This window comes from Pleurodeles waltl, chromosome 1_1, assembly GCF_031143425.1.
Source record: "Pleurodeles waltl isolate 20211129_DDA chromosome 1_1, aPleWal1.hap1.20221129, whole genome shotgun sequence".
Taxonomy (NCBI): Eukaryota; Metazoa; Chordata; class Amphibia; order Caudata; family Salamandridae; genus Pleurodeles; species Pleurodeles waltl.
In genome coordinates this window covers 983,927,196-983,952,530 of record NC_090436.1, presented here as the reverse complement: position 1 = coordinate 983,952,530, position 25,335 = coordinate 983,927,196, and the positions used below count along the sequence as shown (strand labels likewise).

At 40.2% G+C, this 25,335-nt stretch overlaps 1 protein-coding gene across 1 annotated transcript in view; it reads left to right on the top strand.

The window, feature by feature from the left end:
- Nucleotides 1–23,467, top strand: part of GPRIN3 (GPRIN family member 3) — a 395,358-nt gene extending 371,891 nt beyond the window's left edge. The window contains exon 3 of the mRNA XM_069230267.1: nt 1,493–23,467. Coding sequence (XP_069086368.1) covers nt 1,596–3,941 — 2,346 coding nt within the window. The 5' untranslated portion in view covers nt 1,493–1,595 and the 3' untranslated portion in view covers nt 3,942–23,467. The remainder of the gene's footprint in view (nt 1–1,492) is intronic.
- The last annotated feature ends 1,868 nt before the right edge of the window (nt 23,468–25,335 follow it).

Below are 25,335 nucleotides of genomic sequence, written 5' to 3'. Positions count from 1 at the left end.
AACAGTTTTGCTCATTGGTACTCACTGGTCAGCAGAATACCTTAGGGGCATATTTATAGTGCCCTCACACCACCTTGCGCCACATTAACATTGTTATTTGTTACATTAATGTGGCCCAGCGAGGCCGAAATCCCCTCGCCGTATTTAAAGGGTGGTGCAATGCATGGTAACTGTTTGCAGTACATTATGCCAGCGCCAGGCATAATGTATGCAAAGGGGGAGTTCCCCCGTTAGGGTAGCTGAAAAAATGGCATAAGGAAATCTATGAGATTTCTTTGCGCCATTTTTTACGGCACTTTTAACGCTTGCTCAGGAGCAGACATTAAAAGGGGGCTTCCATTCTTAACATGGGGCCCTATGTACTCTGCAGGAGAAACACCAATATTTTGGTGCTTCTCCTGCAGAGTACATCAATAGCGTCATGACAAATTACACTATTGCCCCCTACCCTGCGCCATGATGCGCCGTATTTTAAATACGGTGCACACATGGTGGCTGTAAGGGGTGCTAAGCGGCGCAGGGAAAGTGATGTTGCACGCAGTGCAGTACCACTTTCCATAAAACTGCCCCAAAGTGTGCTTGAACATTTTAAGAACCTGGCAGAAGATAAGATAAAATGGCCTCCTCGTATACATTGCCAACTGATTAAATTGCTGTGAGCCTCGTTTTAATACCCATTTCAATAGATAATGAAACACCAGGCTGACCATGCATGAACGTCATTTAGGAGTCGCCAGGGGTCGCAGCTGCTTCCCTTGGCTTGCCCCTTGCTACCCCTGGCACTGTCTTTGCGACCCCTGGCCTCAGAGGTGGCAAAAGCAGTACAAAAGCAGTGCCAGAAACAGAGTGGCAGCACATCGTTATGAACGTTGGTTGGGGCTCGTTTCTCTTTTTTTTCTCTAATTTTTTTATTACACTGATAGTGAATGATGTCTAATTATTCACTATTAGTGTAATAAACATGGAGTACAATTAGCTGGATTAGACCCTTCCTCACAGCTGAGGTAAGCAAATAAAAATGCTTTTAAATGTATGTTGTGTGAGTGCTTGAGGGTGAGTGTGTTTAGATGAGCGAGTGTGTGTGAATGTGTGTATGTGTAATTAAAGGTCAAAATGGGTGTGTAACGTCACTTCTGCTACCCCTGGCATTTTGGTTAATTGACGATCATATACACATGATTCTGAAATTGGGTTTAATTGAATTCAAATCGGTTTCAGAAAAGTCACCAACCTGGTATATTAGTGTGTGCACCACATAGATACATTAGACTGTTGATTAGATACATTATTTACAGTACAAATTGGATATGCCTGGATACAACATGTTTACATTAATCTGAAAACATATTTGAACACAAGTTTGAAAATATAATGCTAATATAAGGGGGGGAGGGAATTCAAGATATTTTCCAAGTCTGTTATTAATTCATGAGACATTTTCTTCATCCAAATGTGAGTATACTTAGTGATTTCACTTTTTTTTCATTTGCAGGCAGATTTTGTGGACATCATTCTGCTTAGCGCTAATGGTGATGCTGTGAACGGAGTCCTGCACTGAAAGAAGCTGACTTAAAGCTGCTGTGCAAAGAGATTCCATGGGGACTGTACCTGATCCTCAGGAATCTGCCAGAACTTCAGTAGAAGACATAATTGAAGAGAAGGATTGCTTAATAGACCCACATTCAAAAGATCATGAACGTAAGTCAGAAAAGAATGCCAATGGAGTTCCTATCCCGGACTCCAAGCCTACACCATCTGGATCTTTTGACCTTAACTGTACATCCATTGAAACACCCATGAGTCAGCAGACATGTGACATGAGTAAACATGATCTCGATCAAACAGTCACACCTTGTCCAGCTAGCCCTGCAGAAAAAGAATTCCAGGCTGTCACTGGGTCCATCAGTGCTTGCGGGCCACTGCAACAATGTATCCTTGAAGAACATGTGCTGTCTTCTGATAGAACAGTGGGGCACTTGACAGATAGCCAAGCAAGCACCAATACTGCCATGCCAAATCAGCAAAGCAACAAGCCTCATCCTAACTCACCACCACAAGCTGACAATTCTTTAGCAAACAGCTGCAGGACAGCCATCAATTTATCAGCAGATACCTCACTTCATAAAGCAGAGAGCACTCGTAAGGATGACGAACCTCATACGTCTGTATCTCAGTCAAATGTTCTGCAAGTAGGGCAGACTGAAAAGTTATCTGGGAAGGATACTTCAATCCCAGATTATCCACAGTCAGCTACGTCTATAGGAGATTGTGAACTTAATAAGCATCAAGCTGTAAATCAACTGAAAGGCAATTGTCATACTAATTTACAAACAGGGCCAAAAGATGAAACCGATACCGTCTCTTGCCATATTTCTTCAATTAGTCAGGAATCTTCTCCACGGACATGCACATCTGACACCCAGATGTCTCAACATGCACTACAGGAGACACCAGAACCAGACATACAAACAGACTCTAAGTACAAAAATATGGGAACCATGACACATAGCTGCAGTAGTCATGATGCTGAGGTCCAAGCTGTTGCCCACGTAGAGAGTAAATCGGTCTCCACCAGCCCAAGCATACTTGCTGCATATTTAAGAGAAAATCAATTTCAACTAAAAGACCGGGAAGACAAGGTGTGCATCATTTATCGGGGGAACCCTCGGCCAGGCCTTCCACAGCATGGTAATGCTTTTCCTATGTCTTTGCACAAAGATATGACCCGAAATCCGGTAATAACACCAAAAGTACGATTTAGGGCTACTGCAATGGAGGTACTAAATCCTGCATATCTCAGACTGCACGGGAGACCTGGAATGTCCTCCGATGCCTCCTGCAAAATCTCTCCAAACCTTACAAAGGTTGCCTATCAAGGCCCAGACACATCTGGCTATCCTGCAGGGATGTTTAAAGGTGAGTCCGAAGCACAAGCAATGAACGCAGCCAGACAAAGCCAAGGGTTACCTCAGCATCCATTAGTAGCCCCTACCTTGCATAATGTGAAGCCTGCCTATCAAATTAACATTGAAGCCAATAACCAGAACAAACAACCTCAAAGACCACTCGAAATCAATGCTCAGCCACCCCAGTTCATGACAGGCCAAGAAATGAACAAGAGACCCAGTCACCACCTTCTCGGTGTTGCAGAAAGTAACCAGTTACGTGGCAACCGTGCCAAGGACTATGAACAGTCAGCTGCTGATGGCGATGAAGAAAGAAGGCCATTCCACTTTAAAATCACAAATGAAATGGGAAACACCCAAGCTATCATCACCACTGACATCATAAAGCCAAAGAAGGAAGATAAGCCAGCATTTCTGAATTTTGACGGAGACATAACCAGCAATATTGGAGCAACCGGTGGCCAAGTGGAGGAATTTCTCCAGGTCTTCATCAAAAAGGAGCAAGATAAACTCCAAGAGGAGAATGAACAAGCAAAAAGATCCAACAGTTTGAGCCTCCAGTCTAGAGCAGCCTCTGATTTCAGCCATACTTCCTCCCCCCACACTCCTCGACTTAAGAAGGCCCGGGAGGAGAAGAAGGAACAGAGACTTGCAGGCTCTGCTACTCCAGAGCAGCAGGGTAAATTGCATCTCGGGAAGAAGCAGTCCTCCACCAAAGTGGAGGAGAAAGGAAAGGAAACAAAGAGTGTGAAGGACGTAGTGTGGGATGAGCAGGGCATGACATGGGAGGTTTACGGCGCTTCCATGGACCCAGAGGCTTTAGGCATTGCAATCCAGAACCACTTGACCAGACAAATTCGTGAGCATGAGAAAATGATTAGAGCTCAGATGAAGCAGAACCGCAAGTCTGTTTCCTCCGACACTTCGAGTAAAAAGCTGAAAGGAAGGCAGAACAACATGTTCCAGTCTCTGTTTCAGAACTTTAGACGACCAAATTGCTGTGTTCATCCTCCATCATCTGCTGTATTAGACTGATACAAGCAGAAAATGTAGACCTTCCAATTTAATGCTTACAGATGAGGAAAGATACATAGGCACACTCTAACGGCAGACCGCAGCTGTGGACTTGATTTCTTCTTTTGAAGACTGCACATCCTACACAGAGATCACAATAAGTACTTTTGTCATCTTTGCCAATTTTCCAGGAAAACAGTTTGTCTTTATAATCCCATGAGCGGACAGTCATAAAACCTAATATATTAGAAGTTGGACAAGGCTAGTGTCAAAGTTGAGAGACTTTTTATACAATGTTTATCTAAGGGTCCGGGGTACAAAGAGAAAGCTTCCCATTAGCTAAAAGCTGATTTAAAAAAAAAATTATCTACGTTATCTTTTAATGCCCTGCCTTCAATGCTAGCAATACCATTGGATGTACCAAGTTCCAATTATGCTCGTTGTTAACCATCTCAGTGTTTTTGCCAAACTCAAGACAAGTATTATCCCTAAATAAAAAGCTACACTGTGGATTGGAAACTAACACCAGATTCTAGGGAATGTAAATAATGAAGATATATGACACATGTGACCAAAACATTGCTATCAATCAGTGAATTCGAGAATTGGCTGTACATTTTGGAACATAAATGTGTGTGATTTCATAAACTGGCTAGAAGAGCCATGGCATCTGAAAGTGACATGTAATTTGCTGAAATGCATTTCTGGGTGTTTCATGCAGTTTCTCTCCTAGTAAATCAATTGAATGAACCAATATTTTTCACGCCGTTCTCCACAATTGAGAGTTTATAGATAAATAGTAGACCTGATGACACAAAGCAATAGCAACAATAGCTATCCTGTAACGATGTCCCTGGTTATAATTTAGACCCATTGACTAATCATGATGAAAGACTAAAGCTTTATTTACACTGTGGTGCCCATATTCTTGCTTAAATATATACAAATTGAAGAATCATACTTATGGTCAGCACAAAACCTAACCCATGCTGTGGCATCCACGCATCAATAACATGCTGCATGGAAATCACAGAGGCTGTACTTTAAATAGCATTGTGTTACTTTAGGGACATATCTGTGATCCAAAACTGTACAAGTGATGGTGCCAATGATTGTTTCATGTGCATAAGTGAAATGAGTTTGGTGGACGTAGCCTCGTGGACCCTGTAAGCTTATCTCAGAATGTATCCCTTCCAATCACAACTCTCATCTACAATTTGGCATGTCAAGAAAATTATTTGGCTATTGATTTGAGGTTGATGGTGAGGCTGAGGAATGATCCAGCACTGGGCCCTATTTCTAAATTCCAAGGTCCAAATCATTTTTTTTCCTGTTACAGTTGGTGAGGAGACAATCCATTAAAGTATTCAAATTAATTCCAGTGTAACTCGATGATCACACATTCAGTTCCAAAGACCAACTTATAGTTTAAAGGGCTTTATTTAGACTCAAAGTCAAACTTACATATATGAGTCCCAAAATCGTAGTACACATGTACAGAATAAACAAAACATCGCATTATATGAAATTTAATTAACATGTAAAAGACCAGTAATTCGATAGCGATAATGCAGAAAACAAAAACAATCGATGCACTAAGTTTTATTCCAAGTTTTCTTGCCTAACCATTTGACCCTAAATCCTAATTATGCTAATATTCTATAGGTTTAGGAAACAGAAGCACAACAGAACTTCTGAAGAAGTTTCCATCAAGAGAGGTATGGCAGCATGAAACCACATAGAAACTAGAGTTCAAGAGAGGTTTCTAAGTAAGGTCCACTCTCAGCTAAAGGCAGAGGAAATCTGAAGCTTTCTGCTAACTAAACCACACTTAAACCTTGATCATTCCAAGGGTGATCTTGAAAGCAAATACCTTTCCCAGTTAAAAAACATAATCACAAATCAAAAGTTGCTAACTGACACTTTAGCCTTTTTAAGTATCTGCGTCGAGCTTGGTGCATCCTCACATTTTGGAATTTCACAAACGTTACAGCTGCCAGCCCAGGATATGCCTTACAAGTTCGATAAGCATTACCCCGGGCTTTTTCAATCATCCCAAACAATGAGCTCCCTATTAACTTGGTCTCAGATCCTGACACCTGCAGCTTTAGAAAAACATTCAGAAAACAAGCTTCACATTGAAGGTTAGAACACAGGAAAAAATATATGGGCCTTCACTCTGGTCAAACTAATTAAGCATGAATATGTCAGTTTAAATAAATTCTATACATCTCTTATGTCAAATATATAATGATTATAAAGAATATTTTTTCTAAAACACTGTAACGTAAACATTCTTTCAAAATGATGATAAAATATGGCATACATGAAATACTGCATTCATCTGTGTGCTTTACTCGCATGTTTCACTGTGCTCCTCATCTAAATGAAAACATTTCTTACCTTGAACAGAAAACAACCACCTCTTCCTTTCATGTTTTAAGAGACGTAATGGCACAGCCAGGTTGCGTGCTCTTAACCCTCCAAATCCCTTTCAGTCTTGAATGAGACTCTCTAAAACCTGGCTGTTTTAAACAGTTTTCACTTTGATTCCTCCAAATGCTTCATATCATCATAATATTTATAACTATCTTCCAATTCAACTTCTGCTCTCTTTCTCTTCTAACCTCTCTGGATCTTCCTTCTCTGAAAAATTGTGTATCCAACCAACAAAAGTATTCCTACCATTGAAGTAGTCAACAATGTTCTCAACACAAAAACTACAGTTCCACTTCCCAGATTCCCAAACTACTTGCCTATAGCAGAAAATCCATCTCCAATTATTTCCCATGCACCAGTCACTTCTAACTCCTTGAAATCCTTCATCCACCCCGAAATGTTCCAGATATACTTCTCCAAATCCTTACTTTTATCCAGAATAAAGGTACAACATTGTTGAACCTTCATCTTCTGACAGACTTGACCCTCTTTTCCAAGCAACACATCAAGAGCAAGCTTATTTTGTAAAACCATTAATCTTATTGCAACCATCCCAGTGCTTACTAACAATAACACATTTGCTGTGCTAGTAACCTAAAAGATCTCTTACTATTTCTGCTGCTCTAGCTCCTCGTCTAGTTCTGGGTTTCATCTTCCACACAGAGTCTTCAAGATGCTCCACATGATAGATCTTTGGAAATACTACTGCTAAATAACACATACCATGCCATCCATTTGTCAACCCAAAATATGCATACTGTCCACAAATAAAATACACTCCAGGAATCAAATGATCCTTTCCATCCAAAATAATTCACTCTTTCCTCTGACATCAAAAACATGCTCACAATCACTCTTCCCTAAGAGCAACAGATCTATGTAGTTCAGATCAAAATATATGCACTTTCCCTTGTCTATATACAATTTCTATTTTTATGCCAGTTTAAAGTTAAACTGGTAAATTCCCTTGCACTTGGTGTTCTATTTCTTTCTTCTTCCATCTGTGTTACGTTGCAAGATCTTTATCTGTTTTGGATTTAGTTTCTTATTCCTTTCTTCGGTCTTCCACCAAATTCAAAAATGTCTTTTCTATTTCAGTCACTGAACAGGTTAGTTTGTGTCTATTTGCATATACAGTGTCTAAAGGTTTTAATGATACAAAATATTTTCCTGCAATCTCTACAACTTTAAAATACAGGTTAATATTCAGGTGGTTAAACAATGGAACTTCTGGCAACACTAAGTCATAATTCGAAAAATAATACTGAAAACGTCCCTCATTGTAAAGCATATTTAGTAGCAAACTATAAGAAATACTATATGTCAGTGGGATGTGATGCTATATGATGCCTTCTGACAGAAGCAGGTAACTGCATACAGACATAGCAGTCCCTAGCATCCATTATATTTACTTTCTCGTACAGCAGCTTAAAATATACATCATCTGAATAATCTCCTCTAGACTGATCTAAGTGTAATGCATTATCATCTAACACATAAACATTATTATCCTTGTATTTAAGAACTTGTGGGGAAACTCTAAGAAACAACATCTCTTCGGAATATGTAGATGAAAATGCTCATATTAGCAACATTATTAATACTGCAAAAGAAATAAGCAATAAGACACCTATTATCTATCTACTTGCATTTTTCTTATTTGACTCCATTACTTCTTTAGAATCTGAATCTATCATCAAAGTAAATACTGCAGCAGCAAAATATATCTTCGTTAATTTCACCAATGAGACCAGGAACAGAGTTCAAAGTTCAATAAGCAGTAATGTATAAACCTTTGTGAGACTTCCCTAATTCTACTCTGTGTTCTTCTAAATGACAACCCTCTTTCGTCTTCTACTGGGGCATGGGGGATCTTCCAAATTCTCTTTTCCAAGCAATAAAAATGTATTTAATATTTACAGAAACCAAGTTCATTGAGGGCAGTGAAACTTCAAAATACAACTCAACCACAATGTTCAGTTCATGGAGGTTCAGCCAAATCAATATGTTTGTTACAACATTTCCAGAACTCTATTTTTGTTTGTGTCATTTGCAAAGTAAGTCAACTCTTGCAAAGAATACCTATGACTAGGCACTCTTTTTTGGTTCGATCTTCTTAATGCCACACCTCCATCATCACTTTCACTCAGATCGGAACTTTCAGTTTCTTCAGCAATCGTTGGAGGCCCATGTTATTTAGGCAAATTCACCTTCCCTCTTTCCTTCCTTTTGGGCTAATAGTTTCCAGCTTCTACTCGCTTTCTTACAGCACTAGTTCCTTCTTCGGGGTCTGATTCTGAATCTGACTCATTCACCACAGGGCAAGGTTTGAATGTCTCCATTTTCTCAGATGTGATTTGTTCAAGACCCCCTTCAGACTGATCAAGTGATGTATTTGGCTCAGTTTGCTCCCCACCAGCTTGTCTGTCCTGCACTTGTTGTCTTTCTCACACCACTGGCTCTTCTGGAACAGATGCTCTTGTGTCAAGGGGACACTCAACTCTGCAAGTGTGGGAAGCGTGTATTCAGTTGGGGAGACCGCCACACTTTACAGCAGGTGTTGTCACTAGAATCACCTGGTAAAGCCCACACCAGCGAGGTTCTAAACACATCTTTCTGACATGTTTTTCACCAAGACCCAATTGCCAGGAATAATGTCATGGAATTGTTCTTGATGTGGAAGTGGTGTGACTTCTCCAACCTGATGAGACACAGAACACACCACATCAGCTAGTCCTTCTGAATAGTCTAGGACCATATCATCAGTAATATTCACAAGTACATTTGCAGGAATCGCTGGCAGTCTCATCGTCCTCCCTTTTATGATCTCATGGGGGAACAGTCCAGTCTTTCGATCAGTTACACTCCACAGCCTCATTAACACAAGAGTCAGAGCATCAGGCCATTTCAATGACAATGAAGCACACACTTTTGCCAGTTTGGATTTCAGCATGCTATTCACCTGTTCCACAAGACCCGGAGCCTCAGATCTATAACGGCAGTGTAATTGCTGCTCCAGTTACAAAGCTGCGCACCACAATTTCAGGACCTCATTGTTGACATGAGTTCCTTGATCTGATTCCAAAGAGGTTGGGATACCAATCCTTAGAATGAGTTCCCTCATTAACAGTTTAGCTACAGAAAGACTATCATTTTGATTGGTTGGGTCAGCCTTCACCCAATTGGAAAAGACACACACTACAAACAAAACACATCTCAATCCATCGCACACGGGCATCTCAATGAAATCCATTTGTATCCTGTTAAAAGGTCCTCCAAACCTTCATAAATGACCCAGTGAAACTGCAGTTCTTTTCCCAACATTGTTCTGTTGACACACAATACATCTATGACACAACGCTTAAGCCATCAACCTGCATTTAGGATTGAACCAAGTCTGTCTAAACAATCTCACTGTGGCGTCCCTTCCAAAATGAGCTGGACCGTAGAAATGTCTAGCCATAGGGGATAACAGACTTTTGGGCAACGCCGGTCATCCATCCATTGAAACCCAAATGTCACAATCTCTCTTGACACAACCTTCTCTGACCCAACTTTGTTGTTCCTCCTCTGACACTTCCCCCTGAAGCCTCTTCACTTCATCCCATGTATCAACTGTTGTTAACAAGAGGTTAAAGTTAGTCTCATCCATTCCTTCAATTGTGAATTCACCATTGAATGTACATTATGTGCACAGTATTTTGCGACCTCGTCAGCGTACCTATCGCCCAAAGACACATAATCATTTCCAGAACGATGTGCAGGGCACTTAACCCCTGCAATCTGCTCGGGCAATTGTAGTGCATCGAGGAGGTCTCTCACTTGTTTGCCCAGATCAGAGATCCAGAAGACACCATAAAGCATTGCCGAGACCACAGTTTTCCAAAGTCAGGATCAATGGCAAAGCCTTACTGACTACTGGAAAAGATTGTTTGGAAACACAACTTGCTCTAGTAAGACCAATCAATTCAATCCTCCCTCTCACTGCAGAAAAGTGTAAAATATGTATTATAATCTAGCATCCCCGAACCCAGGGCATGACAGAGACATTCTCTCGGCTCTAGAAATGCGATAAGACAGTTGTTACCCCATGGTACCAGATCGGACACAATCTTGTGTGTCAGCCTCTGTAAAGGTTTGGCCATCAGGGAAAAGTTGGGTATCCACTGTCTACGGTGGCCCACCATTCCCAGAAACATCCTGATTTCCCTTCTGTGTAGCTGGCAGAATCATTTTCAGTATGGCTGAAATTATTTTTTGTGACACTTCCCTCACTCCCTTTTCAATGTGGTGTCAAAGGCTTTGTACTTCTTTTTGACAATATTGTAACTTTCCTGGTGACATCTTTTGTCTATTCTCAGCCAGGTGGTTCTACAGCCAACAATGTCTTGTTTATAAGCTTCTTGGTTATTCAATGCCACCATTAGGTCGTTGATGTATTAAATCAAGACTGAGCGGCAAGGCATAGCTAAAAATTCAACATTTTCTATAACATCTGATTATAAATAGATGGACATTCAGTATACCCTTGTGGGACACAACACCACTTTAAGATCCTGTTTCCAAGCCGGAATGCAAAAAGGTATAGACTGTCCTCATGCAACGGTATTGAAAGGAAGGCCTAACACAGATCAATGACAGTGAATCACTCAACCTCACATAGAATCTGCAACAGTATTACCGCTGGATTTGGTACCATGGGGCAACAAGGAACAAAAAATTTATTTATTTTCCTCAGGTCCTGTACCATCCTATATTTGCCAGTTTGAGTTACAAAGACTTCACATTATCTCCTTCAAAATTCACTGCTGTAGCAGGGATTCAATCATAGGAGTTGAACATTAGGCTTAACAGAAATCCAGACAGGGTCTAGATCTTTAATCATGCTGATATCCTTCCCTATGAAATCCCACATCTCATGTTTGATAGTTTCTCTCAAATCTGGGGGCAGTCATTTGTTTATTCTCTACACCAACAACTTGGATTGTTTTTCCCAAGAGAGTTAGGTTTGAGACTTCTGCTGTTCTCAAAGTAGAATGGGTGGCACCAGCATCGACCAAGAATACCACAGGATGGCCATCTAACTTCACTGTCTATAAATGGTCCCCTCTGGTCCAAATCTAAAGCTGCATCAAGTACACAGTCTTCCTCCCCCTGGGGCACCATCAGGCTGACTGATCGGAGCCATTCCCCTTATTCAAACTGAACAGGGTAAATTGTTGAAATGTATTATTATCCTGCTTCAGATTCATATTCATTCTCAAACCCTGATTCATATTCTGACATGACCCAACAGCATTTTGCTGTGGCATCGGAGGCTGAGGGACTTACATTATTGGAGAATGGGACATCTAAAAATGTTGACTTCTGGGTCTTTGCACACCCTGCATCTGACTGGAATTATTATTCTAAGAAGGTACAAATCCAGCGTTCTGGACCTGATTAGATGGATTTAAACGACATTCCTGCTTTCAATGTCCCACTCTATTACAGATGTGACACAGAGTTGATCTTTTTAGACTATTTACATCCATCCCTGTACCCAGATCTATAGGGATTCCTCAACCATTGGATTTTGTGGTTGTTGGTATACACCTTGCATCCTCCCCACATTGTTTACATCTAGGAACGTCTGGCTAGTTCTTTAAGCTGCTTTCATTTGAGTGACCATCAGTTTTTCCCTACGTTTTTTCTGCTTCATCTCTATCTCATCATGGCAGTATTTTGTGCAATGCAAAATTTCATCATTAGACTTATTCTACCAACAGATCAAATGTTGCTGGATCAACATGCTGATTTATGGCCTCAATCTTGTTACAAACCTTGACACAAAATGTTCCATATCCTTTTCCTCTAACATTTCCATACCACTGTATTGTTTGAATGCCTGCAACAACCTCTCATAGTAAGCATGGATCGACTTCTTAGGTTTTTGAGTCGTTCTGTCAGTTTTAACCCAATGAGCATCCTGAGGAGGCACTTTACCTTTCAGGAATGTCTTGACCTCCTGATCAATGGTGAAGGACCCTTTGTCAATGTATTTCTAGTCAATTCCACCTCAGGCCATCGAACAGCTATCTTACATTCCCTTCACAGGTCACTCGGAGCAACAAGGTCAACCATCATATTCAGATCAATCCACAACACCTGTTGATACCATTTCACTGACTTCTCTTGTAATTTTGGGAATTGATTGGTGCATGATTCAAGATCACTCCTGCTCCATGGCACATGCACATAACCCCCACCACGCACTTCTCTCAAAGGGAAGGTTGCAACACCTCTCTCTGTTCCAACCGGAGATGGTTCACCTGAAGGTTTCTTTACCTCCTTCTTTCTCACCCATTTAGTCTCCCATATATCTAATTCACTTCATTTCCTAATATTCTGGGTTAATTCTTTAATCAGAGTTTTCCTCTCTGGAGTTCTCATATCAGAAATGCCCTGTTCACTAAAGCTCCCTCAATAGCTCTTTTGCAGAGCCTTATTTTTATTTAAGTCATCCTCATACTGAGCCAATTCTGCCAATTTATCATGAACTTGACCCTTTCGCTTAGTGATGTCTCTACACATAGATGCAAGATCATCCTCTTAGTAAGTCTCCAATTGTTCTAGGCCATTGCGTCTAGTTCTACTGTCAACTTCACTACATCCAGAGTTATTTCTCTTGGTGTCTATGAAACTGTTCCCTGAAACACTTCTGTACTCATGCTCTCTTTAAATGGAGTACTTCCATTCCATTTTTTTACCTATTTGTATAATAGATCGAGTTACTACAGGAATCTTAGGAGTGGAATCGCTTCCCTGAGCACCGTTCCCCAAATTCAAAGGCTGTTCCTATACAGGAGCCCATCAAAGTGCATCCTGACATTTAAAGTTGGATATGCACTCGCTGCATATGGAGTGCTTGTATGTGTAGAAATCAAAGGAACAAATTCCCTTGTAGCTGAATTATTTGGAGCATTTGTTGATCCTGCAATACTATTGGTTACTGCCACATTGTACATGTTTCTCTCAGAGCCTACTGGTTCCTATATGGGAACTACTGGGCCAGTAGTAACTGGTACTGTGAGAACATCAACAGTACTCATGGTGGGATCAACTGGGGCACACGCTCTCAGGCCCTCACTTCTTTGTTTGCAAGGCACGCTAATATGAATAGGTCTCACAGGACTAAGAGCCTTCCTATCCGGGGCAGTAGGGAAAGTAACTATGCCACTGCCTCCAATACCATTGCTCCCACGCTCACCTCTAGCTTTATTGTACTGGGGTGGATGTTCAGCTAATAACACATCCAAAAGACTATCTCCAAAACTTTAGTCACCATCTATGCTCATGTCATCATGCTCTTTTTGCTCCTGCTCTTTTTTGTTTTCTAATTGTCTTTTGTTGCCTTTCTCCCTCACTCAAATCTGTGGTCAAAGCAAGATACAGCTTAACCCATTCTATCATACCCGTTCTCCATCTTTTCTGCTCAGCATCCCATCTAGCATCTGCATAAGAACGCTTAGCTTTCTTCGCTCTACCTAGGTATCTCTCCCTTTCCCTTGCATGGGCAGCATGTTCCCAAGCATTAAAGGCTTCATTTTGTGCAGGTCCAGGAGGTGGCTTAGTTTCCAACAGCAGTCTCCTCAAATTTTCAATAATTCTCACATTAAATGTGCCGTATCGTGGGAATCTCAATGTGATCTTGTACCACTGACCAAGCCAAAGTCTTGTGTGAAGCCATACATTAATTGCCATATAGTGACCAGGAGTACCTTCATGAGGGGCTGTTTCACCCTCTCTACTAGGATTTTGAATGTCACCTCTGAACAGGTCTCCCACAACTTTAAAACGTTTCATTTTTCAACAATTTTCACAAGACATCAATTCAATTAAAACAATGTTGTATCCACAATTCCTTGCTTCAATGTAACCACTTATCACAGCATGGCACCATATGATGTTGTCCACCAATAGCAGAGTGATACCATAGTCACCGATCTATACCAGCGCAGTACACTGTGATGTAAACCTCGCTCCTCACAGAAGTCCCCCTCCTTTACAATCTGCACACACTCTCGCTCTGCAATAACACACCCACCCACAAAATACAAAATCTTTGTCTGCTTCACTAAAATGAATAGTTTTAAACATAGAGGAAAGTTTGCAGTCACTTCTGATGAAACTTCAACTCACAGGGCATCATCAAGACCAGTATAGCTTCACTCCGCACATTAAGATCCACTATACCAATAGCCTCACATTCACACAAAGTAAGTCCTTATCTTAACTATGCCATTGACAACATCTCACAACAACACAACCTCTGAGCAGATAATAAAATATGGCGTCTTCTACACCTTTTAAACTATCCCTGGATCTTAGTCCACATCGGACTTGATAACCTCTTCAACCTCTTTATAAATCATTACACTCACACAACATGCAAAACATTTCCGCAAGACACCACATATTCACACAATCACTGTAAACTAAATGCAATTGCTACAATCTGCAACCCTATTAATACTCACTCATCTGCCACCAATACAACTCTCCTCTGAATCACCACGATGCTACTGATCTTCCAAGTCTGGATACGAGCCTCTAAATTGGACCCTGGTGGCTAACTATTCTAGAGCCTAATGCAGTTCGCATCACTTCGGAAAGAGAACTGTACTCTTCTACCATCTGATCCAGCACTGGGCCCTATTTCTATTTCCGGGGTCCAATACATTTTTCTTCTCTGTTCCGAAGGGTGAGGAGACAATGCATAAAATTATTCAAATAAATTACTGTGTAACTCAATAGTCGCACGTTCAATTCCAGAGACCATCATAGAGTTCAAATGGCTTTAGTTAGACTCAAAATCAAACTTACACATATGAGTCTGAAAATCATAGTATAAATGTACAGAATAACCAAAGTAGAATCAAAACATCGTACTATATGAAATTTCACTGACATGTGAAAACCACTAATTCAACAGCGATAATGCAGAAAACAGTCAAAGTTGTCCTGCCTAACCATTTGATAGATTCCAAGAGAGGTATCTAAATAAGGTCCACTCTCAGCTAAAGGCAGAGGGAATCTGAAGCTTTCTGCTAACTAAACCACACTTAAATCTTGATTCTTCCAAGGGTGATCTCATAGGCAAATACTTTTCACAAATCATGAGTTGCTAATTGACAACTGAGCCTTTTGAAGTTTCTGTGTTGACCTTAGCACGCCCTTGCCCTTTGGAATTTCACAAGAGTTACAGCTGCCAGCCCATATTATTCATCATGCCCTCGATAAGCATTCCTCATTTCATCCCGAAAAATGAGTTCCCTATTAATTCGGTCTCAGATCCTGACACTTGCAGCTTTAAAAAAACATTCAAAAACCAAACTTCACATTGAAGGTTAGAACACAGAAAAAAATACATGGGCCTTCACTCTGGCCAAACTAATTAAGTACTATCTTGTTAGGTTTAATACATACTCTATGTCTCTTAAGTCAAATATATAATGATTATAAAAAACAATATTTAAAAATACTAACATAAGCATTCTTTTAAAACAATGCTAAAATGTGGCATACATGAACCACTGCGTACATCTGTTTACTTTAATCACATGTTTCACTGTGACCACTTTTAAATGAGAATATTTATTACATTAAGCAGAAAACAACCACCCCTTCATGTGATGTTTTAAGAGACATAATGGCACAGCCAGGTTATGCGCTCTCAGGAACACTGAGGCTGATACAGCCAACCCACTCCTTAGTCTTTAAAGGGAAGCATATAATACAAAAAGTAGGGATTTACAAGCCAGTTCAACCTGGAATGTAGAACACATATTGAATGATGTTTGACCAAGGACGATGGGACTAAGAACCTCCTGAGTTATGAAAAGTTATGTGGCATGTCAACATTTTTTAGACATTTTAGACACCCAGTGGATACGAGCCAGATATTAAAGATTTGGACCTGATTTATGAAAAGTTAGCGCCACCTTTACGTCACTGTTTGACGCAAAAGCAGTGCTAACTTTAAACAAATCTAACTATAGTTTTTGTTTCTTTAATTGCTTTGGGGGTTATCCAGATAACAGAGATGAATAGACAGTGGGCAAACATTACTATTGTTTTTCTTCCCACCTATAATTTAGGAAAGTCATAAAATGCCCTTTTGGTTTGCGCAGCCCAATGGCATTGGCCTAAAACAGGAAGAAGTTGCAGATGTTTTAGAAAAGTTTGTAGCAAAGTCAAAATTAAAATCATAGTTGGGAGCCTTTTTCCCATTAGCTAAAAGCTGACTTCAGTGCAGTTTTTGCAGATTAAAAATTCATAATATACTTCATCTTTTAATACCCAGCCTTCAATGCTAGCAATTACATTGGATGTATCAAGTTCCAAGTATGCTCGTTGATAACCATCTGAGTGTTTGCCAAACTCATTATCCCTAAATAAAAAGTCAACTGTGAATTGGAAGCTAGTGTCGATTCTAAGGAATGTAAATATTGAAGATGTAGGAAACATGTGACCAAAATTGGCTATCAATCAGTGAATTCGAAAATTGGCTGTACAATTTGGAACATGGATGAAAGTGAAGCATATAACACAAAAAGTAGGGATTTACAGGCCAGTTGAAGCTGGAATGTAGAAAATACCTAGAATAATGTTTGGGCAAGGGCAATGGGAGTCAGTCTTTAGTGTCTGGCTCGTCTCCACTGGGCGTCGAAAATGTCTCAAAAATGTTGTCATGCCAAAATGTTCCTTTCATTGTTTTGGAGGCTATGCTTTTAACAGAGATCCATTGACAGTGGGCAAGCCTTACTGTTATTAGGAGAGGTATAAAGTGTCCCTTTGTTTTATTCAACCCATGAAGCTGCAAATGTTTTAGAAAAGTTCAAAACAGAGTCAAATTACTCTTTGTTTTTATTTGTGACAACAGTTACTTGCCAGCAATGACAAACAGCTAAAATGAGAATATCTGTACATTTTTTAAGAATATGTAATAACTGTTTTTACATCTCAGATTATTTAGCTGATAACTTTTATCAACTTTGGTCATCTGCTGAAGCACTTGCATTCTGTTAAGGTCATCTTCACCGTGTCATGACGTATAAGACCATAGTTGTAGGATTGTGGTGGTTCCGCTCTCCTTTCTGAATGACTACCATGCAATATGAATTGTTGAGTCTATTGTGATTTTGCTGTACACCTACAATGTTGCTTTTTTATTTCTTCAACGAGGTGTGACACATATCTTAAGACCCATTGGTTTTCTTATTCAATTGTCTCTGAATAGAATGCCCTCATGTTTTTTCCAAGGCAATAAATATAATTGTGTAGGCTGACTTTTCTCTAATTTCCTGGCAGTGCCATATTACCAGGCTGTACCACCTTATTATCTCTGAAATAAGATGGTGAAGTTTACAGATGGATGTGTACAACACACAACATTAATTCACTCACAGGTGACATTAAACGCTGCCACGCAACATGGGCAAATGAGATATGAGTTGTTGGCTTATTCACAATCTTTGTTAACTTTATTTTCATGCTAGTCACAGGAATGTCACAAACAACTTGGAACATACCTATGTAGCTTTCATGCAGAGCAGCAAACCACCTTGCTGCATTGCAAGAAAGGAAAGGGGCAGGAATGTGCTGCAATTAACATAACACAACACATTCCTGTCATTTCCTTCTTGTCCTTGCATCCTTTTGGCTGTCTAGTGCCAATGCACGAACCATTGCTCCGTGGTACAAGAGTGCCTGCATTGCAGACAGGATTGTTTTTGTTTAGCAAGGGACACCTTCCTGTACAAAAACAATCCTGAGAGGCTGTTTCTCTTTCTATGTGTGCTTCAAAATGCAGCACACATAGAAAGAGGAAATAACAAGGAGAAATAAAGATATTTCTGCTTGTTAAGCCTCATCTTGGGAGGCGTAGCGTTTTGACGCATTCCCAGATCTACCAGTGATAGTAAATCCAGGAAAGCACCAAAATCTATGGGTGGATGCATGGGAACACCCTCGCCTCACCCATGGAATACCTTCCCAATGGAGAGTAACACAAGGCAGCGATTTGCTGTGTTTTGCATTACTCTAGATTTGGCAAGCCAATCGAGGCCTGATAAATCTAAAATAGTAGTTGCGACATTATTGTGTCCCTTTGCATGGCACAGGAGCAACACAACTACTTGATAAATATGCCCCTTAATGCATAAAATGACTGTATAAAAATGGGACAATACACTCACAATTAGTAGGCCATGTAAAACCACCAGTGAGTTCCATGGCACCACAGAGCTCAAACTTAGCTTCTGTGGATTGAATCAAGTTTGAGCAGTCTTCATCGTTGCTGATCTGCGATCTAACTCTCTTACTGAAATAAATAGAAAGTGCATTGTGACGGTGCAATGCAGTCTAATCATTATCCTGCCTCACCAGTATGTTTTTTACACTTTTATTAGGTCCCAGGGAGATAAAGTAAGAGTAGTTGTTGGAGGTAATGTGCTGGAAATTGCCACAATCATAATCCTAAATAGAGCTGTCTTCCCCATTCCTTCTTAAGACAGGAGAAGGGGTTACCCGCGCCTCTCACTTTAAAAGTATGTGAGAAGAATGGAGACAGAGGGTGAAGAAACCCCCTTACTCTTCCAGCAGCATCATACACAGGGCATAGGGGCTGAAATTAGGGCAAAAACACACTTTGCAAATTGAACCTTTGCATGTCATGTGCTGCAGACACACATTTCACAATCCATCCCTCACTCAAAGGAAATTAAATATAGTAGGCTACCTGACACTGTAAGAAGACAGCACAGGATCTGACATGAAATGTAGGAATCTGAACATTATTTTACAACAGTAATGGAATACTGTCCTGCTGTTCATCCATGTTTAGGCTATCACAGACGTTTCGCCTTTCCTTTAAAAAGTATAACAGCCAAACGTGAAATAGTGCCATGTTGTAGCCATCGATGCATCACACATGTCTTTGATCAATCAGTATTTCCCTTTCTCACTAAGAACAAAGGTATGATGTAGACGATCCATATTTTAAAGCATAGTGAACACTTGCAAAGAAGCTGGACCGCAAGGGGAACACTGAATTTGTCAGAAAGTATGCTCGGAGTACTAAAGTATCCTACATGCTATTCTGAAAAATGCTCATTTCATTTTTTTAACTCCTCATGGTAAATTGTCCTATCTAAAACCGCTTTCTGAATTTCATTTTACTGGCACATGCAGTTAAATCATTTTTTTCATTGGCATTATACATTTTTGACTTGAAGCTACTCTCTCTCTCTGCCAGTCCATGTTGGAAAAGTTTAAGTAAGTAGTTTGTCAGTCGAGCAGTGTAAGCTATGTTTTATTATAAGACAGACATTCAAGTGCACTTCCTCAAAGGCTACATGGCACCACTGTGTTAAGCATTACTAGCCAAGCAGGCATGAGTGACTGCAACACAAGGCTCATAGCAAGGAGCTCCATTGCCTTGGCAACTGGAAGGGATAACATGAATCTTGACAGCTTTAATTCCTAAGTGGGCTATTGATCCTGAAGTGCTGTCAGGGCCTCGGGGATATGCCCAGATGTTTAATATGTCACAATTCTGTGTTATATTGGCGAGGTCTTGGCACGTACTCCTCCTATTGTCTGACGCAGTCTTGAAATTATGTGTTACCTCGATACAGTCCCAGTTTGGATGTGGCTGCTTCTAGAGAAAGGGAGATGAAGTGTTAGTAGTATTTGGTTAAGCCTTGCAATAGAAAGGTTTTTTTTAATTTGTAAAACACTTTTTGCTCAACACCATTACATTAACGTACCTCATACTGACGAAAAAACATGATGCAGAATGAGACCGAAATGACAGAGTAGACAAGGAGCAGATGAAGAAGGAGAGGTACTTCATTGTTTCGGAGCAAGTGGACAGGAAGTGGAAGTGAGAGCAGGGGGGTATAAAGACTGAATCACCACATCCGAGAAGCACAATGACAAGTGCAAGGGAGGGAATATGTGACACACAGAAGTTGCTGGAAGGGTGCTTGTGATTAATCTAATCAATGATAATCACTCAGATTAGCATTCCAGCCCATTGTTCTTTTGCTTCACACAAGGCAGATTTAAGAAAAGTGGTGCTGCATCCAGTGCAGCGCCACTTTCCTTGCCCCCCTTAGCACCCCCTACCACAACCATGTGTTCGCCCTATTTAAAATATGGCGCACCATGGAGCAGGGTAGGGGGTAATAGAGTCAGAATTTTTGATGCTATTGATTTTGGCACTAACTCTGAACAGTACATAGGGGTCCATAGTAACCAATGGTATGCCCCTTTTTAATGCCTGCTCTGAGCATGCATTAAAAATGGCGCAAAAAATGACACAAACAAATCTTTTAGATTTCTTTGTGCCAAATTTTGCCCTCCCCTCCCCCATGGGGGAACACTCCCTTGCATACATTATGCCTGGCACAGGCATATTGTGGGGCAAGGGGTTACAAAGTGGGGCCATGAATGCATGGCGCCACTGTGTAAATCTGGAGCAGCAATTTTGCCATAATATTGCCACACTAGCATCAAAAAATGTGGATTTATTATGGTGAAAGGGGCTCTTAAATCTGCCCCATGTCACTACAATTTGGAACCAGTCGTATGCAAATCAATCTTGGCCCTGCTCCAATAGAAAAAGTACAGGCCGGACTGCCAGTCCAGCTTCTCCCAGAAATGGAGCACAAGCAACCCAAGATCAGTTTTGCCCTGATTTTATGTAAATGATTTTAGTCACATATACTGTGAATCTAGAGTCTTAGGACAACAGAATGCTTTACACACATCAAATAGGTCTTATCTATTAATGGTTTAAAGACATTGATTTTGGATAGCTATTTAGATACCTGTTCTTAAAGGTGATTGTGTTGTGCTGAATCTTAAATGTAGCAGCAGATTAAATCTGCAATAAAGCACCTGAGCCTGCAGGCTGTATCAAAGAGTACCGATGGGAATGATGGTTCATTGAAAATTCACAGTAATAACAAATTAAAGAAAGTTTGAACAAAAACTGTTAGGTAGTTAATGCAGCAGCAGATTAAACAAGCAAAGAGTAGCTATAACCCAGTGCACGTCAGAGTATGCTCTCAGTAACAAAGAATAATAAAATACTAAGTAAAATGACAAGTTTTATATTTAAATTTTAATAATACCTTTAAAACATTCATACTATAATATTGACATAGATATATATTTGCCAGTAAAATTAATATTTTTTTCATGATTAAACAAAACAAAGGTATTTTAAATTTTAAAAAGGAAAGAAAGGAGTCTTCCACAATGTACTGTCTAACTGTATATTAGACCCAACTAACATGAAGGAAGGGAAAAAATAAAAGTACATAGGCTGACAAAGGAAGCCATTCAATACATAACAATCACTCTGTTATGTAGCAAATAATACACAAAAGTGACATTATGATTGACTTCCACTGCGTAAGTGAGTCAGGCAAGTGCTAAGCTAGAGATGCTGATGGCTTGTGAAATGCATATAGTATGTTTTCAGTCACAGGGCTTGTGATTTACAAAATGCCTTTTTATATTGTAAAAAATGTTTTTTGTGAGTTGAAAAAGATTTTCTGACTGCTATAAAAGATTTTGCAGTCCTTTCAGAATCACAAATAGGAAGGAATGTGAAAAAGGCGTTTCCTCCTTTATAGGAGTTGTAAAGGTATATGCCAGTAGTTTGAGACTGCAAACCAATAATGAGAAGCCAGCTACTGAGTTGAGTGGCAAACCATTCATAAAGGGGTAGCTCTCCCCCTGGGAGAGCTTTACCTTCGAGAATCATATCTGGTGGCCTCGGGGGAAGTAGACTCATCCGATGTGTTCTGTGCTGAAGATATTTATTAAAGGAGCACCTGTCCTTTTTACAGGGGCACTGGTTGCTTTTGAACAATGTTTTCAAACAGGAAAGGTGTACATAGGCAGGGACGTCTATTATCCACTGCAGGCCTCAAACACAGCCATCGGTAGTGGGGGCCAAAAGCTGCATCCTGCCTTCTTAATATTAATGAGGCAGAGGGTTTTGCAACCTTCTGGGAGTATCCATGTCTGACTAATTACTAGATCTATTACATCGCAAACTGAAGGGCAGTTTACAAACCAGCCCATGTGCCATTTGTACATGCTAGTTTGCAAACTGCCTTTAGTACATCCACCCCAAGTTCTAAAAATACATTTCCCAAATTTGCTCTGGATGGCACGTAACTGTTTGTAAAACTACTTCACAGAAGTAACATTCTTTTTCACCTGAGGGTTTGAAAAAACGCCACTTTATATTTCCCATAATCCACTGAGACAAACGCAAGTCATGTAGTGCAAAGGCATATGTCCCCAAAATGTGAGCACATGTTTATGCACGTGAAGGTGTGTCTGTGTGAGCATGCGTTCCTTACACCTTTGTGAGAAAGATAGGCTAGAAACGTACAGCACATACTGGGACATAAAGGTGTGGAAACGCCAAGGAATACACAGTGCCAAAAAGAAAGAGGAAACTTGTAAAATAAGCATACTGCTCCGTGCTACTTTCATTGAAATTGCATTGGGACCTTTTCACCCATGTAGGCAACTAAGCCAGTCTCTTCACAAACATTTTGCCATGGAGAACAGCTAATTTTCTCTTGATGGGCCTCTTTTGTAATCAGTGAGCGGACAAAGAAATGCGGTGGATAATTTCAGCTCCAACCAGGTCTAAAATATAATAAAGTCTGCCCTCCAAGCCAAGGACCATGAGTTGAAAATATATTAAAAAATGGGAAAACAAATGAAGACATGCTAACATTTGATGACCTTGAACATCCAGGTAGCAGAGAAACTGAATCATTCTCTTGAGTTGACATTAGGTCTTGTGACTGTAATTTATTTCTGTAGTAACAAAGGAATGAGGACTATGTACAAAGTAGCAATAGATTGAAACTTCAAAATGTACTCGAAAATTCATTTTAGACATACATTTAGAGACATGCCTGAAGAAGTAGCAGGGTATTGACATTTCCTGACCTGGTGAAAGTCCTATTATATTTAATACAACTTGATGTTTTACATCTATAGATGGCCACGATTAACACATTAAAAATAAACACATATTTAAATAAAGTGTATGTGTTATTTTTCTTTTCCGAAATATTTGCTGAAGTTGTAATTAAACTTGCTTGTTCCAGAATGTTCCCAAAAAATCACTTATGTTTTTACTGCGGGTAAATTCAACATTCTCCTTGAGATCACCCAATCTAAAGTGTGTCCCATCAATGGATAAAAAGGAAGAAACTCACAAAGCCCACTCAATCTTCAATAGCTAAATTATGATTACTATGATGACTGTGCGTGAACTCCTACGAGGCAGATTTACTAACATTTTGCGTCATGGCTGTGCCATGTTTCGGTGCAGCCACAAAGCAAAACGTTTGTAGAAATTAAAAAAAAACAGCCAAGGGATGATTTGTGGTGTCTTGCATGGCCTTGTTAATAAAATAGTTAATTAGAGAGGTCTGTAAACCTGGGATGGTGCCAAATGGCACTCCTCCCAGACCCACATGTAACAGCGAGAAATAATCTTATTTCTCATTGTTACTGTCTTTTCTATGTGTGATGCAACGTGCATCACACATAGAAAAAGGAAAATGCCTTTAAGGATTGCTTTTGTGCAGTAAGGTGTCCCTTTCTGCACAAAAACAATTCAGCACATAACACAGGCACCCTTGCAGCAGAGCGCAAGTGGGCAAGCGTTGGAGTTAAGCTGCACACAGTGCACCAGCGCTAGGAGGGAGCATAACTGTTCCAGGTCTCAATAGATATGGAGCATTTATGCTCTCTCCATTTCAAGCAATGTAGCACAGGAGTTTTGCTCGCTGCCCTACATTGCATGAAACCTAAGTAAATCTACCCCTTAATTACGGTAAGTAGTATTAAAAGTAGTTCACATTATGTATCTGGAGGCATATTTACTAAGCTTTCACGCAAGTTATGCCAACAAGGAAAGTTGCAGCTCTGCTCCCCGTTGTGTGAAAAGGAGAGAGCAGAAATGCTCCATATTTACAAATATGCCAAGCATTTCTGCTCCCTCCTTGCGCTGGCACACTGTGTGCACTCTAGCACTAGTGCATGCCCTATAGTGAAAGGGTGCCCGTGTTACTGTAAGGATTGTTTTTGGGCAGGAAGGGACACCTTACTACACAAAAAAATCCATAGAGGTATTTTCCTATTTTTATGTGTGCTGCAGAATGAACATGTGAAAAGAGGAAATAGTGAGGAGAAATAAAGATACCTCTTCTCTTTAAGCCTCATTGGGGAAGGTGTAGTGTTTTGGCTCATTCTCAGGTTTATTAGCTAGTGGGAATGCACAAAAATCATGGATGGATGCATGGGAATGCCCATGCTCCATAGCACCACAAAATGGTACGATCGCAAACAAACTACCTAATTCTACACACCCACTACTTGGGTAATATAATGATCTTGTCAGGTCACATGAAAAAGGAAAATTCTCTCGGAAGAGGAGGAAGCCTCACACACTAATCATGTCATGCTTCATCCTGGCCAACCTCTCCCCACAATACCACCAGGGCAGACTCAACCTACTTTAGCGTGAAAAAGGGAGGGAGTTCTTATATAAAAGTATATTGAATAATGACAGAATCCAGAAAAAAAACTAAAACATACCTTATGGTAACCAAGCATGTCACCTTTATTTATTTGGTACCACAGGTATGTTTAAAACCATATTGTGATGGTTTATGAGAATAATAACTCAAACCATCACCTAGGCCAACATGTTTCTGCCCCATATGGTAGCCTAACCGGTCTTGGGCATTTATCAGGGACACAGGATCCCTAATGGATTGGCCAAATTACCAATACAACATAGGCATGAAACACCCAGGTGACTCTACCTTGAACTCCAAAATAAAGTACCCTATTAAGGCAATTCAACCCCTGGCCTGGGAGG